The 19320-nt window shown below is 37.2% G+C and overlaps 1 protein-coding gene across 1 annotated transcript in view; it reads right to left on the bottom strand.

The window, feature by feature from the left end:
- The window catches only part of CCNB3 (cyclin B3), a 54996-nt gene that overhangs the window by 14715 nt on the left and 20961 nt on the right, over positions 1-19320 (bottom strand). The window contains 3 exon segments of the mRNA XM_033409650.2: positions 11493-11585; positions 12948-13046; positions 13937-17105. Coding sequence (XP_033265541.2) covers positions 11493-11585; positions 12948-13046; positions 13937-17105 — 3361 coding nt within the window.

Raw genomic sequence — 19320 nt, 5'->3', positions numbered from 1 at the left:
ACAGAACTATTAAAGAACAGACTTCAGGATATGGAGAGGGGTAAGGGTAAGCTCTGACAAAGTGAGAGAGTGGCATGGACATATATACACTAGCAAATGTAAAATAGATAGCTAGTGGGAAGCAGCCACATAGCACAGGGAGATCAGCTCGGTGCTTTGTGACCATCTAGAGGGGTGGCATAGAGAGGGTGGGATGGAGGGAGATGCAACAGGGAAGAGATATGGAAACATATGTATATGTATAACTGATTCACTTTGTTATAAAGCAGAAACTAACACACCGTTGTAAAGCAATTATACTCCAATAAAGATGTTAAAAAAAGAAAAAAAAGAAAATTACAGACCAATACCACTGATGAATATAGATGCAAAAATGCTCAACAAAATACTAGCAAACAGAATCCGACAACACATTAAAAGGACCATACACCACGATCAAGTGAGATTTATCCCAGGGATGCAAGGATTCTTCAATATATGCAAATCAATCAATGTGATACACCATATTAACAATTGAAGACTAAAATCCATATGATCACCTCAATAGATGCAGAAAAAGCTTTTGACAAAATTCAACACCCATTTATGAGAAAAACTCTCCAGAAAGTGGGCATAGAGGGAACCTACCTCAACATAATAAAGGCCACATATGACAAACCCACAGCAAACATCATTCTCAGTGCTGAAAAACTGAAACCATTTCCCCTAAGATCAGGAACGAGACATGGATGTCCATTCTCACCACTATTATTCAACATAGTTTTGGAAGTCCTAGCCACGGCAACCAGAGAAGAAAAAGAAATAAAAGGAATAGAAACTGGAATAGAAAAAGTAAAACTGTCACTGTTTGCAGATGACACGATATTATACATAGAGAATTCTAAAAATGCCACCAGAAAACTACTAGAACTAATCAATGAATTTGGTAAAGTTGCAGGATACAAAATTAATGCACAGAAATCTCTTGCATTCCTATACACTAATGATGAAAAATCTGAAACAGAAATTATGGAAACACTCCCATTTACCATTGCAACAAAAAGAATAAAATACCTAGGAATAAATCTACCTAAGGATACCAAAGACCTGTATGCAGAAAACTGTAAGACACTGATGAAAGAAATTAAAGATGATATCAACAGATGGAGAGATATATCATGTTCTTGGATTGGAAGAATCAATATTGTGAAAATGACTATACTACCCAAAGCAAACTACAGATTCAATGCAATCCCTATCAAATTACCAATGGCATTTTTTACGGAACTAGAACAAATCATCTTAAAATTTGTATGGAGACACAAAAGGCTATGAATAACCAAAGCAGTCTTGAGGGAAAAAAACGGAGCTGGAGGAATCAGACTCCCTTACTTCAGACTATACTACAAAGCTACAGTAACCAAGACAGTATGGTACTGGCACAAAAACAGAAATATAGATCAACGGAATAAGATAGAATGCCCAGAGATTAACCAATGCACCTATGGTCAATTAATCTATGACAAAGGAGGCAAAGATATACAACACAGAAAAGACAGTTTCTTCAATAAGTGTTGCTGGGGAAACTGGACAGCTACATGTAAAAGAATGAAATTAGAACACTCCCTAACACCATGCACAAAAATAAACTCAAAATGGATTCGAGACCTAAATGTAACACCAGACACTATAAAACTCTTAGAGGAAAACACAGGAAGAACTCTCTATGACATAAATCACAGCAAGGTCTTTTTTGATCCACCTACTAGAGAAATGGAAATAAAAACAAAAATAAACAAATGGGACCTAATGAAACTTAAAAGCTTTTGCATAACAAAGGAAACCATAAAGAAGACAAAAAGACAAACCTCAGAATGGGAGAAAATATTTACAAATGAATCAACGGACAAAGGATTAATCTCCAAAATATATAAACAGCTCATGCACCTCAACATTAAAGAAACAATCAACCCAATCCAAAAGTGGGCAGAAGACCTAAATAGACATTTCTCCAAAGAAGACATACAGATGGTCAAGAAGCACATGAAAAGCTGCTCAACATCACTAATTATTAGAGAAATGCAAATCAAAACTACAATGAGGTATCACCTCACACCAGTTAGAATGGGCATCATCAGGAAATCTACAAACAATAAATGCTGGAGAGGGTGTGGAGAAAAGGGAACCCTCTTGCACTGTTGGTGGGAATGTAAATTGATACAGCCACTATGGAGAACAGTATGCAGGTTCCTTAAAAAACTAAAAATAGAATTACCATATGATCCAGCAATCCTGCTACTGGGTATATACCCAGAGAAAACCATAATTCAAAAAGACACATGCACCCCAATGTTCACTGCAGCACTATTTACAATAGCCAGGTCATGGAAGCAACCTAAATGTCCATCGACAGACGAATGGATAAAGAAGAAGTGGTACACATATACAATGGAATATTACTCAGCCATAAAAAGGAACGAAGTTGAGTTATTTGTTGAGACGTGGATGGATCTAGAGACTGTCATACAGAGTGAAGTAAGTCAGAAAGAGAAAAACAAATATCTTATATTAACACATGTATGTGGAACCTAGAAAAATGGTACAGATGAAGCAGTTTGCAGGGCAGAAGTTGAGACACAGATGTAGAGAACAAACGTATGGACACCAAGAGGGGAAAACCGCAGTGGGGTGGGGATGGTGGAGTGCTGAATTGGGCGATTGGGATTGACATGTATACAATGATGTGTATAAAATTGATGTCTAATAAGAACCTGCAGTATAAAAAAATCAAACAAACTAAAAAAACAACTAATACTAAAATTTCTTTGGGTTATTTGTATGGAAATATGTTAATATAAATGTTTCAGACATTACCTGAAATTTCTAAAAATCTTATATGTACTGTTATAATGTTATAAGTCATAATTCTAGTTATTACTTTAAAATGTATATCTCAGAAATAACTAAATTACCTTGTCAATTGCATTATTATGAACTTTTATCAAATCTTTAACCATGGTCATTTTTAAGTCTTTTGTCATGTACAGACAGTTCTGGGTGTACTCTGATGCTTTTGCAAAAATGTTCCTATAAAAGGGTTTCATCTTCAAGTAATTCATGGAAAAGACTCTGACAAGTACAGGTTTCTGGTAACTGACTATACTGCTGAACTGAATGAATCAGCATTTTCAGAACTCTAATGGAAAACTGATGAATTCATAAAAGTGCTAACAAAAGATGAAGATAAAAAATTAATTTTATGGGACTGAGTGAACTGATGAGGATGATTATAATTTTTGTGACTTTCTGTTTGAATAAAATAAAAATCCCACAAGGACTCAGAGGCAAAAAATATACAAATCAATTTTCACTGCAAAGTAAAGGAGCTGTTACAGCGGAGGATTACTGGACTGAATGTCAATATTATGACATAGTATGAGTGTGTTTCATGTTTGGTAATTGCAATCATTGTTGCTTTTGTTGTGGTCATCCATTTACAATGCTTGGTGTCAGTTTATTTATCTCTTGTAAAAATAAAACACTGTGTGTGTGTGTGTGTGTGTGTGTGTGTGTGTGAAAAATTTAAAAATTAAAAAATAAAAAAGTAAATTAAATAAAAAGGAAATAAGAAAAGTCTGAAGTCAATAATCTAATCTTCCATCTCAAACTACGAAAAGAAGAGCAACTTAAACCCAAAGCAAGAAAAAGGAAACAATAAAAATTAGCATAGATATCAATAAAACTGAAAACAGAAAAACAGAAAACAAATAAAAGCAAAACCTGGTTCTTTGCAAATATCAATAAAAATGATAAACTCCTAGCAAGACTGATAAACAAAAAGAGAGAACACACACATTACCAAATATCAAGAATGAAAGCATCATCAGGAAATGCTATGAACATAAATACAACAACTTAAATGAAAGGACCAATTCTTTGAAAACCACAAAGTTCCAAATTTCATCTGACATGAATAGATAACTTGAATAATCTCATAACTATTAAAGAAATTATATTCTTAGATAAAATTCTTCAGAGAAAAGAAAAAACTTCAGGCCCAGATAGTTTCACATGTGAATTCTACCAAACATTTAAAGAATGAATAATATAAATTCTGCACATCTCTTCTAGAAAAGAGAAGAGAAGGGAATACTTCCCAAATTATATTTTTAACATCTTTATTGGAGTATAATTGCTTTACAATGTTGTGTTACTTTCTGCTGTATAACAAAGTGAATCAGCTATATGTATAGATATATCCCCATATTCCCTCCCTCTTACATCTCCCTCCAACTCTCCCTATCCCACCCATCTAGGTGGTGACAAAGCACCAAGTTGATCTCCCTCTGGAATGCAGCTGCTTCCCACTAGCTATCTATTTTACATTTGGTAGTGTATATAGGTCAATGCTATTCTCTCACTGCATCCCAGCTTACCCTTCCCACTCCCCGTGTCCTCAAGTCCATTCTCTACGTCTGGGTCTTCATTCCTGTCCTGCCCTTAGGTTCTTCAGAACCTTATTTTTTTTGCTTACATTCCATATATATGTTTTAGCATATAGTATTTGTTTTTCTCTTTATGACTTACTTCACTCTGTAAGACAGACTCAAGGTCCATCAAACTCACTACAAACAACTCAATTTCATTTTTTATGGCCGAGTAATATTCCACTGTATATAAGTGCCACAACTTCTTTATCCATTCATCTGTCAATGGACACTTAGGTTGCTTCCATATCCTGGCTACTGTAAACAGAGCTGCAGTGAACATAGTGGTATATGACTCTTTTTGAATTATGGTTTTCTCGGGGTATATGCCCAGTAGTGGGATTGCTGGGTCATATGGAGTTCTATTTTTAGGTTTCTAAGGAACCTGCATACTGTTCTCCATAGTGGCTGTATCAATTTACATACCCACCAACAGTACAAGAGTGTTCCCTTTTCTCCACACCCTCTCCAGCATTTATTGTTTCTAGATTTTTTGATGATGGCCATTCTCACTGGTGTGAGGAGATACCTCATTGTAGTTTTGATTTGTATTTGTCTAATGATTAGTGATGTTGAGCATCCTTTCATGTGTTTGTTCGCAATCTATAAATCTCCTTTGGAGAAATGTCTATTTAGGTCTTCTTCCCATTTTTGGATTGGGTTGTTCGTTGTTTTGATATTGAGCTGCATGAGCTGCTTGTATATTTTGGAGATTAATCCTTTGTCAGTTGCTTCATTTGCAAATATTTTCTCCCATTCTGAGGGTCATCTTTTCATCTTCTTTATGATTTCTTTTCCTGTTCAAAAGCTTTTAAGTTTCATTAGGTCCCATTTGTTTGTTTTTATTTCCATTTCTCTAGGGGGTGGGTCAGAAAGGATCTTGCTGTGATTTATGTCATAGAGTGTTCTGCCTATGTTTTCCATTAAGATTTTTATAGTGTCTGGCCTTACATTTAGGTCTTTAATACCTTTTGAGTTTATTTTTGTATACGGTGTTAGGGAGTGTTCTAATTTCATTCTTTTACATGTAGCTGTCCAGTTTTCCCAGCACCATTTGTTGAAGAGGCTGTCTTTCCACCATTGTATAGTTTGGATCTATCCTGGAGAATGTTCCACGAACACCTGAGAAGAAAGAGTATTCTGTTGTTTTTGGATGGAATGTCCTATAAATATCAATTAAGTCCATCTTCTTTAATGTATCATTTAAAGCTTGTGTTTCCTTATTTATTTTCATTTTGGATGATCTGTCCATTGGTGAAACTGGGGCGTTAAAGTCCCCTACTATCATTGTGTTACTGTCGATTTCCCCTTTTATGGCTGTTAGCATTTGCCTTACGTACTGAGGTGTTCCTATGCTGGGTGCATAAATATTTACAATTGTTATATCTTCTTCTTGGATTGATCCTTTGATCATTATGTAGTGTCCTTCTTTGTCTCTTGTAATAGTCTTTGTTTTAAAGTCTATTTTGTCTGATATGAGAATTGCTACTCCAGCTTTCTTTTGATTTCCATTTGCATGGAATATCTTTTTCCATCCCCTCTCTTACAGTCTGTATCTATCCCTAGGTCTGAAGTGGGTCTCTTGTAGACAGCATATATATATGGGTTTTGTTTTTGTATGCATTCAGCCAGTCTATGTCTTTTGGTTGGAGCATTTAATCCATTTACCTTTAAGGTAGTTATCAATATGTATGTTCCTATTACCATTTTCTTAATTGTTTCAGGTTTGTTATTGTAGGTCTTTTCCTTCTCTTGTGTTTCCTGCCTAGAGAAGTTCCTTTAATGTTTGTTGTAAAGCTGGTTTGGTGGTGCTGAATTCTCTTAGCTTTTTCTTGTCTGTAAAGGTTTTAATTTCTCTGTCGAATCTGAATGAAATCCTTGCTGGGTAATCTTTTTTGTAGGTTTTTCCCTTTCATCACTTTAAATATGTCCCGCCACTCCCTTCTGGCTTGCAGAGTTTCTGCTGAAAGATCAGCTGTTAACCTTATGGGGATTCCCTTGTATATTATTTTTTGCTTTTCCCTTGCTGCTTTTAATATTTTTATTTTGTATTTAATTTTTGATAATTTTATTAATATGTGTCTTGGCATGTCTCTGCTTGGATTTATCCTGTATGGGACTCTCTGCACTTCCTAGATGTGACTGACTATTTCTTTTCCCATGTTAGGGAAGTTTTCAACTATAATCTCTTCAAATATTTTCTCAGTCCCTTTCTTTTTTCTCTTCTTCTTCTGGGACCCCTATAATTCAAATGTTGGTATGTTTAATATTGTCCCAGAGATCTCTGAGACTGTCCTCAATTCTTTTCATTCTGTTTTCTTTATTCTGCTCTGCTGTAGTTATTTCCTCTATTTTATCTTCCAGGTCACTTATCCGTTCTTCTGCCTCAGTTATTCTGCTATTGATTCCTTCTAGAGATTTTTAATTTCATTTATTTTGTTGTTCTTCATTGTTTGCTCTTTAGTTCTTCCAGAAAGAACTAAAGAACCAGAAAAATACAGTACACAAATATTTTTAAAAAGAACACTACAGACCAACATATATCATAAACATAGATGCAAAAATCCTCAACAAAATATTAGCATATAAGATTTGCAATACATAAGAATAATACTCCAGAACCAAGTGGAGTTTATCCCAGGAATATGAGCCTGCTTCAATATTTAAAAATCAATATAATCCACCACATCAATAGGCTAAAGCCAAAAACAAAATCAATAGATGCAGGAAAAAAGCGTTTGACAAATTTAACCTTGTCATGATAAATATGTATCAGCAAACTAAGAATGGAAAGTAAATTTCTCAACCTGATCAAAGGTAGCAGCAAAAACTCTACAGTTAAGATCATACTAATGGTGAAAGATTAACTGCTTTATTTCGAAGATCAGGGACAAGACAAGGTTGTCCACTCTTACTGATTCTATCAACATCATAATTAAGTCCTGCACAGTGCAATAAAACACAAAAATGAAGTTAAATGTATACAGACTGGAAAGGGATCAAACTGTCTCCATTTGCAAATGACATAATTGTCTATGTAGATAACTTCAAGAAATCTACCAAAAAAAGAACTCCTAAGATTTAATAAGTGAGTTTTAGCAAGATCATAGAAAACAAGGTCAACACACAAATATCAATATTTCATATTGGCACTGTACAAATGGAAACCAAAAAATTTTTTAAATACCATTTTACAATAGCTACAAAAAAGAAAATATTTGGGTATAAATCTAACAAAACATGTACAGGATCTGTATGGTTTTTTTAAAAAAAATCAAAGAAAATCTAAATACATGAGAGACATACTACATTCATGGTTCATGGGTTGGAAGATTCAACATAGAAAAAAATGTTGATTCTATGCAAATTCACCTATAAATGTGTATTGGGGGTCCCCAAGACCACCTCCAGGTACAATGATTCCTAGGATGACTCACAGGACTCAGCACATAGTCACACTCATGGCTATGATTTATTATAGCAAAAGATACAAAGCAAAGAGCAAAGGAGCATGGGCAAAAATTGGTGAAAACCAGAAGCAAGCTTCCAAGAGTCCTATTCCCGCAGAGTCTCTCAGGATGCAGTTAATTCCTCCAGCAATAAGACGGAACAATACGTGTCAAGTGTTGTGTAACAGGGAAGCTCATTAATGACTCAGTGCCTAACATTTTACTGGGAGCTGGTCACATAAACACTCTACCTAACATGGACCAAAGTTCCAGACTCGCAGAAGGAAAGCAGGTGTTCAGAATAAACCATAGTGTTTGCACAAAGAGTTTAGGCACAGTTATCATTAGGGGAGAATTTTACAGCAGTGTAGGGAACTGCTTACCAATCAAGTTCCCAGATGCCAGCCAAAGGGCAACCTTGCAAACAGGCCTTTCTAAGGCTAGCAGCATCATGCCTGTTATGTTAACTCTTTTTCTGCACAAGATGTAATTCAATTCCAATCAAACCCTCAGCGGGATTTTTTAGTAGATATAGACAAACTGATTCTAAAATTTGTCTAGAAAGGCTAAGACACTAGAATAGCTAAAACAATTTTGAAAAAAAAGACAGAATAGGGTTGGAAGAATCATGTTACCTCGTTTTAAGACTTACTATAAAACTATAGAAATAAAGGCTGCAATACTGGCAAAGGGATAGACACAGATCAATGAAACAGAATATTTTAAAAAAGTATAGAAATAGACCCACACAAATAAGGCAAACAGATTTTTGGCAAAGGTGCAAAAGCAATTTACTGGAGAAAGTATATTTTTCCACAAATGGTATTAGAACAATTAGACATCCATATGCAAAACAATGAAACTTGATTTCAAAACCTGCATACCTTATATAAAAATTAACTCAAAATGAATTATAGATTTAATGTTAAAGCTATAAAATTTTTAGATAAAATATGGGAGAAAATATTCATGACCTAGGTTTAAGCAGAGTTCTTAGATATGACACAAAAATTGCAATCCATACAGAAAACATTGAAAAACTGGACTATCAAAATCAGAAATTTTTGCTCTGTGAAAGACACAGATAAAAGAATCAAAAGACTACAGACTGGTAGGATATGTTTGTAAATCACACATCCAACAAAGGATTTGCATCCAGAACATGTAAAGAACTCTCATAACTTGACACAAAGAAAATAAACTACCCAATTTAAAACTGGGCAAAAGACACAGACACTTCATCAAAAAGGATATACAGATGACAAGTATGATGTTCAACATCATTAGCAAATGCAAATTAGAAATACGGTGAGATTCCTCTACACATCTATATGGCTAAAGTTTAAAAAAAAATACCCAGTGCTGACCAGGAATTCAGAGCAGCTAGAACTCTCATACACTGCAGGTGAGAGTGCAAGATGATACAGTCACTCTGTAGCACTTTCTCATTAAGTTAAACATACATTTATCATATGACACAGCAATCCCATTCCTGGGTATTGATGTTAGGAATGAAAACTTATATTCACATAAAACCCTGTAAATTAATGTTTATAGATGTTCTTTTCACAGTCTCAGAAACTGGAAACAACCCAAATGGCCTTCAATGGGTGAAGGGTTAAACTAACCTTGGTACATCCATACCATGGAATACTACTCAGCAATAAAAAGGAATGAACTATTGATACACACAACTTGGACAGACCTCAAGGGAATTATGGTGAGTGATAAAAGTCAATCCCAAAATGTTACAAAGGTCAAAAAGAGAAAAACAAATACCGTATGCTAACACATATATATGGAATCTTAAAAAAAAAATTGGTTCTGAACATCCTAGGGCCAGGACAGGAATAAAGATGCAGACATAGGGCTTCCCTGGTGGTGCAGTGGTTGAGAGTCCGCCTGCTGATGCAGGGGACGCGGGTTCGTGCCCCGGTCAGGGAAGATCCCACGTGCCGTGGAGCGGCTGGGCCCGTGAGCCATGGCCGCTGAGCCTGCGTGTCCGGAGCCTGTGCTCCGCAACGGGAAGGGCCACAACGGTGAGAGGCCTATGTATCGAAAAAAAAAAAAAAAAAAGATGCAGACGTAGAGAATGGACTTAAGGACACGGGGAGGGGGAAGGGTAAGCTGAGACGAAGTGAGAGAGTGGCACTGACATATATACACTACCAAATGTAAAACAGATAACTAGTGGGAAGCAGCTGCATTGCACAGGGAGATTAGCTCAATGCTTTGTGACCACCTAGAGGGGTGGGATAGGGAGGGTGGGAGGGAGATGCAAGAGGGAGGGGATATGGGGATATATGTATACATGTAGCTGATTCACTCTGTTATACAGCAGCAACTAACACAACAATGTAAAGCAATTATACTCCAATAAAGATGTTAAAAAAAAAAGCGGGGGATAATAAACACACACAAATGTTAACACTGTTTGTACATTGTGGGATCATAAGTAATTATAATTTCTTACTTTGCTATAATAATTATGAATTTTGTGCAATAAAAATAACAAAACTTTTTTATTAAAAGATTCAGTTCATCATTCCAGCTGCTAGAGATATTTTATCTGTTATCCATTTATTTCCTACCCCTACTCCCAGTTTCATGCCATCTGTGAATTTGATGAGATGATCTTCTCTGTTCTCATCTACATCACTTATAAAAATATTGATCAGAACAAAGTCCACTGGCAGTCTACTAGAAATCTCTTTCTTGCTTGGTAATGATCAGCAATCTTTGTGATCAATTTTACTTATTTAAGATTTACTCAAATTCTACTCTTATCTAATTTACTATTTTGCATCATTTCCATAAGATGACATTTTCATGCTTTGCTGATGTTCAAATATACCATGTCTACCACATTTCCCTGGTCTGTCACTCCAAAGTGAGCCTGAACCATTACTCTGGTACTTAAAGGATATTAAACTATATTACATTTTCTTCCCAATTATATAGTAAGCCTCTGCTGGGCATATACTATGCTTTATATTTCCTTGCAAACTCCACAGCAATCCTTTCAATTCCATTCATTCAACAAATATTTATTGACACCTACTACGTCCAGGTACTATTCTGGACTACCTTTGTTAGTATAAAGTGATAATTAAGTATTCATAACAATATTCCCTCAACATCCAACCCTCAACAAACAGCCATCTGCCCTGTTTGGGGCTACAATGTCCTTCCTATTACCCATCCCATCCAAAGCTTGAGAGACTTTGTCACTAACCCCTATCCAAATCACAAGATATACTTTTACAGGATTTTGAGAATGATTAAACTGACATACCATCATTGCCTTTTCTAGAAATCTCTCTCCTTCCACTGGGTTCTCCGAGTGTCTTATTAATAACATTCTTATAGTACTTAGTATATTCTACTTTGTATTGTTCTTATCTGCCTGCTTGTCTTATCTTGTCCCCTAGGTCATAAGCTCCCTGAGGGCAGGAATCATGGCTTATTCAGCTCTGTAGACCCAGTAAATTTTTACTACGTTTGGGACCTGGCAATGCTGAATGAATAATTGATAAAGAGAATATCAGCCCCTTAAGGCAGCAGTTGTCAGGCTTACCTGCACCTCCACCAACCAGTCCACGAGAATGGCCCTCATGTCACTGTTGATATCATTCTGCCTGGTCATGTATTTTTTAAGTATGAACTTTTCCTGGCAGCAAGAAGAAAGAAGTGTTAACAAATAAACTCTTCCTGTAGTTCAAAAATTGTAACTTGGGAAAAAATATTTGCAACTAATATCTCAGAAAAAAATTGTAACCTAAGTAATTTCCTCAGGGTTCTAAATCATTATTTTCAGCTGGTATCAGATAGGGGCAGATAAAAGTATCCTTTTCCAGACAAGTTTCAGTTATCCTTAGGAAATGGACACACATGATATTTAAGTGTCAGGGTGGATAGCGAGGAGTCCAGGAGAATATGGAATATGGGCAGGAATACACCTATGACTATAGATGAATACCAAAGAGATTCTGCCCCTTCTTTGCAATTCAGTCTAAAGCACAATACCAGGCTGTGTAGAGGAGTCCTTCTCAAACTTTAACATGCATATGTGAAAGATACTTGAGGATCTTTAAAATTCACATTCTAATTTAGAAGGTTTGGGGTGAGGCTAGGTTTCTGCATATCTTTTTTGTAATTTAATTTTATTTATTTTTTTATATAGCACGTTCTTATGTTATTGATTTTAGTTAGTGTATATATGTCAATATATATGTCAATCCCAATCTCCCATAAGATCCCCAGTGAAACCAATACTGCTGAGCTAAGGCCTGCACTTTTAGTATAGTAATCTCTTGCTTCCTCCAAGGTATACTAGAAAAAGTACAGGCACTGGAGTCAGTTAATCTATTGCTGTGTCTCTAGAGAGAAGATGAGATATTCATCTTTCCTCTTATGCATGGCTTGCTAAAATTCTAGTTAGTAGATAACCTTGGTCCCATCTGTTCCACTGAGAGACAGAAGAAAATCTGGAATTGATGAATATTAGTGGTAAAAGAGACTGGCAGATTTCAAAGGAGAAAGAAAATTTCACCAGGTTGGAGAGCTGGAATAAAAGGTCTGGTTTTACATATGATGCCAGAAACTTGCACAGAGAAAGGAAAAGATCCCTAAGAGCAGTCACTCAGAAAGAGCCCGCTTGACAATTTTTGTGTCTGAGATTAGCTCCTCAACAATTAGAGGTGTAGGCTTATGGTCTCCAAGGTAATTAGACTTTAGTTCATATCCCAGATCTACCACATACTATTTGTGTTGACTGAGCAGTTTCCTCCAACTATAAAAAGGAGATAATAATACCTACCATCATGAAGTTATTGGGAAAATTAAACAAGATAATGTTTATAAATCCCTTAGCACAATGTTTAACTCATAGTATGCTACCAGTAGATGTCAGTTGCTGCTAATATTGTTTTCATCATCATTATTACCTCCCCTTTAAACTTGCATTTGAAGGATGTGTGATGAGAAAATGAGAACTGGAAATCACTGCCCCTCACCCTCACCACCTACACACCTCTCTCTCCTTCATGTAACTGAAGATATCCTTAGCATATATTGAGTTGAAAAATGGATCACTGTGGTCCTTGTCAATATCCTCCAGTGGGGTCATCTGCTTGGAAATCACCAGAAAGACATATTAAGAGAAAGATTCCAAGGAAAGCTTAGCATACATACATAAAAAATGACTCCTTTCTTCCCACTGTCATCTCCTCCTAAGGTTCCTCAAGCCTTATATGTCCTGGGCCATAACAGAGCACCCCTTGGCCCTGTAATCCTCATACTGTTGAGTAACCAAGAAATGCTTAGTCCTCCTGTACATACCTGCTCTGCCCTAAGAAACAGACACTATTTTTACAGGTAAACTCAAGATTCTCCAAGAAAGACATTCTTGTCTTACTCTTTCAAATTATGTCACCTGTCTTCTTAGGTCCCTTGTTATGTCTCAGTGCTTTGATCTGGCCCAGTTCATCTTCTTGTTAGCCTTTTCCTCCCTTCTACACATTTAACCAGGTTGTTCTGCCTACAAGAGGGGTCTTTCTTCTTCTGCTTGCCAAATTTCATCCCTTAGTCCTTCCAATTTACAACTTAAAAACCATCTTCCTTGGAAGATGCCTCTGTGAACTTAATCCATCTTTAGCTAAGGTCCAATGTAATGCAGACTGCAATTACTAAGAAAGGCAATTTCCTGAAAGAAATTGTCTAGCCACTACTGAAAAGCATATATATACATACATATATATATATAATATATATATGTATATAATACACACACACACACACACACACACAGTATTCCAGACCCTTGGGGGGTATTCCTGGAATAAATACTTTCTAATTGCTCAGGTACATCACTACGCCAATCACAAAGTCAAGAGATTCCACAAGGCCAACTTGATTTAATACCAATTGCTTAGGAAGGCAAAAAAAATCTCTTTGCTAGCAGCCACCTCCAGGACAACAAAGAACACTTCATCTAATTTAAGAAGAAAGAAAGCAGAATACCTCCTTCTCTGATCTCTTGTCCTGAGATGAGAAAGGTTCATTGGAACTGGATTCACAAGTACTGGACTGGCTTGTGGTACTGAACTTGCCCACACTGGACATGGTGACAGTGCTGGACAAGCCTGTTCTAGAGTCAGGGGCAGTGGTAGACACATGTGGGCTGGTTTCAACTTGGAGGATGATGAAATCTTTGATAAAGTTGTCTTCTTTGTGAGTGAGATTCTTTTGCAAGGCCAATGGCTCCTTGGAAGACAAGTCTTTCTCACTGCTGGGCTTCTCCTGCAAGGCCAAGTGCTCCTTCAGGATAGGCTCCTCCTCAATTGTGGGATTCTCCTGCAAGGCCAAGGGCTCCTCGAAGAGGGTCTCTTTCTCACTCGTGGGCTTCTCCTGCAAGGCCAAGGACTCCCTCAAGATGATTTCCTTCTCAATGCTGGGATTCTCCTGCAAGGCCAGGGGCTCCTTCAGGATAGTCTCCTCCTCAATTGTGAGATTCTCCTGCAAGGTCAAGGACTCCCTCAGGATGGTCTCCTTTTCAATGCTGGGCTTCTCCTGCAAGGCCTGTGGCTGCATAATTAGGGACTCCTCTTCAATGGTGATGTTTTCTTGCAAGGCCAACTGCTTTTTCAAGAGGAACACCTCCCCCTGAGCAGTGGGCTTCTTCTTTAAAGATAATTGCCCCTCTATGCTCACTGCCACCTCAGTGGAGAGCTCTTCCTTCAGAACCAATGGTTTCTTGAAAAGGAATTCCTCTTCAGTGGTGCTTTTGTCCTGCAAAGCCAACAGTGCCTTCAAGGAGTCCTCTTTGTTATCAGTCTTCTTCTGCAAGGCAAAAGACTTCCTGAAGAGGGACTCATCTTTGTTGGTAGGTTTAACATGCAGTGAAAATGGCTCCTGAAAGGGGAATTCCTCCTCAGTGGTAGACCTCTCCTCCAAGGTCAATGGCTCCTTAATATATGATTCTTCTTCAGTGGTGATATTCTCCTGCAAGGCCAATGGTTTCTTTGAGAGGGACACCTCTTGCAGAGTGGTGTGCCTCTCTTTCAGTACAGATGGATCCTGGAAGAGGAACTCTTCAGTTGTAGACTTTTTTTTAAAGGGCAACAGCTCCTTAAAGAGTGACTCCTCTTCAGAGGTAGTCTTCTCTATGACCAGTGGCTTCTTTAAGAGGAACGTCTTCCCCTGAGTGATTTGCCTCTTTTTTAAAGATACCGGTGTCTTGGTTAGAATTGTCTCATCAGTTGAAGACTTCTTCCTAAATGACATTGGCTCCATAAAGGAGGAGTCCTCACCTTCACCAATCATATTCTGCAAGTCCAACTGTTCTTGGAAGATAGGCATCATCATTTGAGTGGTACACTTTTTCTTCTTTAAAGATAATGACTCCTTGGTAGAGATTGCCACATCTGTGGTATGTTTCTTCCTAAATGACACTGGCTCCATAAGAAATTCATCTTTACTGTCTATATTCTCCTGCAATGCCCATAGCTTCTTTAAGAGGACCACATCCCCCTGAATGGTGTGCTTCTCTTGCAGTGCAGATGGTTTCTTCAAGAGGGACTCCTCCTCAGTGGTAGGCTTTTTTTTAAAGGATAATGGCTCCTTAATGAGTGACTTCTCTTCAGAAATGGTCTGCAATACTAGTGGCTTGGTCAAACAGGACATCTTACCCTGACTGGTACACTTCTTCTTTAAAGACAACAGCTTATTAGAGGAGGTTGCCTCCTCAATGGTACGCTTCTTGTTAAAAGCCAAAGGCTCCCTTAAAAGGGACTCCTCCGCAGTTGGAGTCTTCTGCAAGACCAACGGCTTCTCCAAGATGGACAACTCCTCCCGAGTGGTGTGCCTCTCCTGCAATGCTGATGGCTCTTGGAAAAGGGACTCCTTAGTGGTAGGCTTCTTCTTAAGGGATAACGGCTCCTTAATGAGTGCCTTCTCTTCAGAGGTGGTCTTCTGTAATACTAGTGGCTTCTTCAAGCGGTACCTCTTCCCCCGAGTAGTATGCTTCTTCTTTAAAGGTAATGGCTTCTTGGAAAGGGTTGCCTCCTTAGTAGTATGCTTCTTCCTTGAGGAAATTGGCTCCATAAGAAATTCATCTTCGCCATCCTTTTTCTCCTGCAATGCCTCTGGCTTCTTCAAAAGGGTAACCTCCCCATCAGTGGTGTGCTTCTCTTGCAACACAGATAGCTCCTGGAAGAGGGACTCCTCCTTAGTGGTAGGCTTCTTTTTAAAGGACAATGACTCCTTAATAAGTGCCTTCTCTCCAGAGATGGTCTTCTGCAATACTAATGGCTTCTTCAAGTGGGCTATCTTCCCCTGAGTAGTGCACTTCTTCTTTAAAGATAATGGCCTTGTGGTGAAGGTTGTCTCCACTGTGGTAGGTTGTTTCTTAAAAGCCAATGGTTCCTTAAAGACAGAATCCTCTTCAGTGTCGATCTTCTCCTGAAAGGCCAATGATTTCTTCAAGATGGACACCTCTTGTTCAGTGGTGTGCTTCTTTGGCAATGCAGATGGCTCCTGGAAAAGGCACTCCTTCTCAGTGGTAGGCTTTCTCTTAAAAGACAACAGCTCCTTAGCGAGTGACTTCTCTTCAGAGGTGATCTTCTGCAATACTAGTGGCTTCTTCATACAGGACATCTTCCCCTGAGTGGTACACTTTTTCTTTAAAGATAACAGCTTCTTGGTGGGGGTTGCCTCCTCAGTTTTAGGCTTCTTCCTAAAGTTTATGGGCTCCATAAAGAAAGAATCCTCTTCAACACTGATGTCCTGCAATGCCAACTCCTCCCTCGTGCAGGACTGCTTCCCCTGATGTGTGCACATATTCTTTAAAGATAATGTACTCTTGTTGATGGCTGCCTTCTCAGTTTTATGCTTCTCCCCAAAAGTCACTGGCTCTACAACATCACTGTCAGTCTCATCCTGCAAGGATAGTGGCTTCTCTAAGAGGGACAGCTCCCTCTGATTTGTGCTCTTCTTTAATGACCCCTTGATGAGGATTGTATCCTCAGTAGTGGGTTCCTCTTTTAAAATGAATGGCTTTTTGAAAAGAGATGCCTCCTCAGTAGTGGGTGTCTTGGAGCTGGTAGATATCTCCAGAATGAATGGTTTATCTATAATATTTGGTACCATGGTGGTTGAGACTACTACTGGTGAGAGTTCCAGCTTATTATACCTGTAAAGGAAACAATGTCTGGGTAAGAAGAATGTAGTTCCTAGAATCCTCACCTACCATCTCGTTTTGTCACTCTACTTACTAAATGTATGGAAGTGGAAAGGGCTTCAACCCCAAGAGACAGACTAGAGGGTAAAAATCAATGGGTACCATAGTAAATCAACTAAGTAGCACACAGTATAGTTTCTATGACCTAGGTCCCCATACTTTTCCAAAAAATTTCCCCTGAAATCCATGTTATTTATGCTTTCTCATATATGATTTATTAACTTTATTTATATACAAAGGCTTTTATTATAATACTTACCACATTGTATGAGTGACTGGCTTATATATGTCTCCCTCACTAGCTGCATTTATCTGTCTTTGTCTATCAGCACCAGGCATCTGATAAAATTCAGGTTGAAATTAATATTGTTTAAAGGCTTATGAGAGAGGATTATAAGAGAGAGGCTTATAAAAGGCTTATAAGAGAAAGTTGGGCTGGTACTTATTGTTCATGGTATCTAACCATATTCCTTTCACTCTAGGCTATTCACAAGATGCTTTCCTAGTGGAGATAATAAAAAAGACCAAAATAAACATTTGTTCACATGTGTCAGATGCAAAGCTTTGTTTTGAATAGGACTGCATATCCAATCAGAGTGACTAACCTGGTGTGACCAAATCTCTGGATGACTAGAAATCAGAATAAGAAAAGGGAGAGAATTAAAGGTAAATATGATCAGTCTGAACAAGAGTAAGTACCTTCAAAAGACTAGATATTATATGATTCCTTTTATATGAAACATCCAGAGGAGACATATCCATAGGGGTATATCCATAACAGAAAATAGGTTGGTGGTTGCCTGAAGCAATTAGGCAAGAAAATAAAATAAAAGGGATCTAGATTGGAAAGGAAGAAGTAAAACTACTTATATTAGCAGATGACATAGTCTTATACATAGAAAATCCTAAGGAACCCACACACAAATACTATTAGAACTAATATACAAGTTCAGCAAAGTTCTATGATTCAAGATCAATATACAGAAATCACATGTATTTCTATATCCTTGCAATGAACAACATGAAAATGAAATTATGAAAACAATTCCATTTACAATAGAATCAAGAAGAATAAAATGCTTAGAAATAAATTTAATAAAAGAGGTGAGAAATTTATACTCTGAAAAGTACAAAAAAATGTTAAAAGAAATTAAAGATCTAAATAAATGAAAAGACATCCCATGTTCCTGGACTTAGTATTAAGATGGTAATACTCCCCAAATTGATTTACAGGTTCAAGGCAACTTCTATAAGAATCCCAGCTGGCTTATTAGTAGAAATTGACAAGCTGATTCTAAAACTTATATGGAATTGCAGGGAACCCAGAAGAGCCAAAACAATCTTGAAAAAGAGGAACAACGTTGGAGGGATCACACTTCCCAATTTCAAAACACACTACAGAACAACAATAATCAAGATACCATAGTACTGGCATAATGAAAGACACGTAGGTCAATGGAATAAAATTGAGAGTTCAGAAATAAACACATGTACAGTCAGCTGATTTTCAACAAGGGTGCCAAGACAATTAAGTGGAGAAAGATTAGTCTTTTCAATAAATGGTGCCGAGGCAATTGGATATCTATCAATACATGCAAAACAATGAAGTTAAACCCCTAACATACACCAACAATAAAAATTAACTCAAAATGAATCAACAATCTAAGTTAAGAGCTAAAAATTTTAAACTCTAAAAAGAAAAAAATCTTAAAAGTAAATGTTCATAACCTTGGATTTGGCAATGGTTTCTTAGATTATGATACCAAAAGCATAAGCAACAAAAGAATAAATTGGATTTCATTACAATTAAAAACATTTATGCCTCAAGGAACACCAAGAAGAAAATGAAAAGACCTACAGAATGGAGGAAAAGTACTTGCTAATCTTATATCTGATCAGGGACTTGTATCTAAACTATATAAAGAATTCTTACAACTCAATAATGAAATGATCAATAACCAAATATTTTAAATCAGCAAAGGATCTGAATAGACATTCCTCCAAAGAAGATATGCAAGTGGCCAATAAGCACATGAAAGATTCCCAAATCATTAGTCATCAGAGAACTGCAAATCTAAACCACAATGAGATACCATCCCACACTCACTAGAAAGGCCATTTAAAAAACAAACAAACAAAAAACCCAGAAAATGGCAAGGATGTGGAA

This window comes from Orcinus orca, chromosome X (assembly GCF_937001465.1).
Source record: "Orcinus orca chromosome X, mOrcOrc1.1, whole genome shotgun sequence".
NCBI classification, from domain to species: Eukaryota; Metazoa; Chordata; class Mammalia; order Artiodactyla; family Delphinidae; genus Orcinus; species Orcinus orca.
Note: the sequence above shows the minus strand (reverse complement) of the source record. Positions and strands in the feature narration are given on the sequence as shown.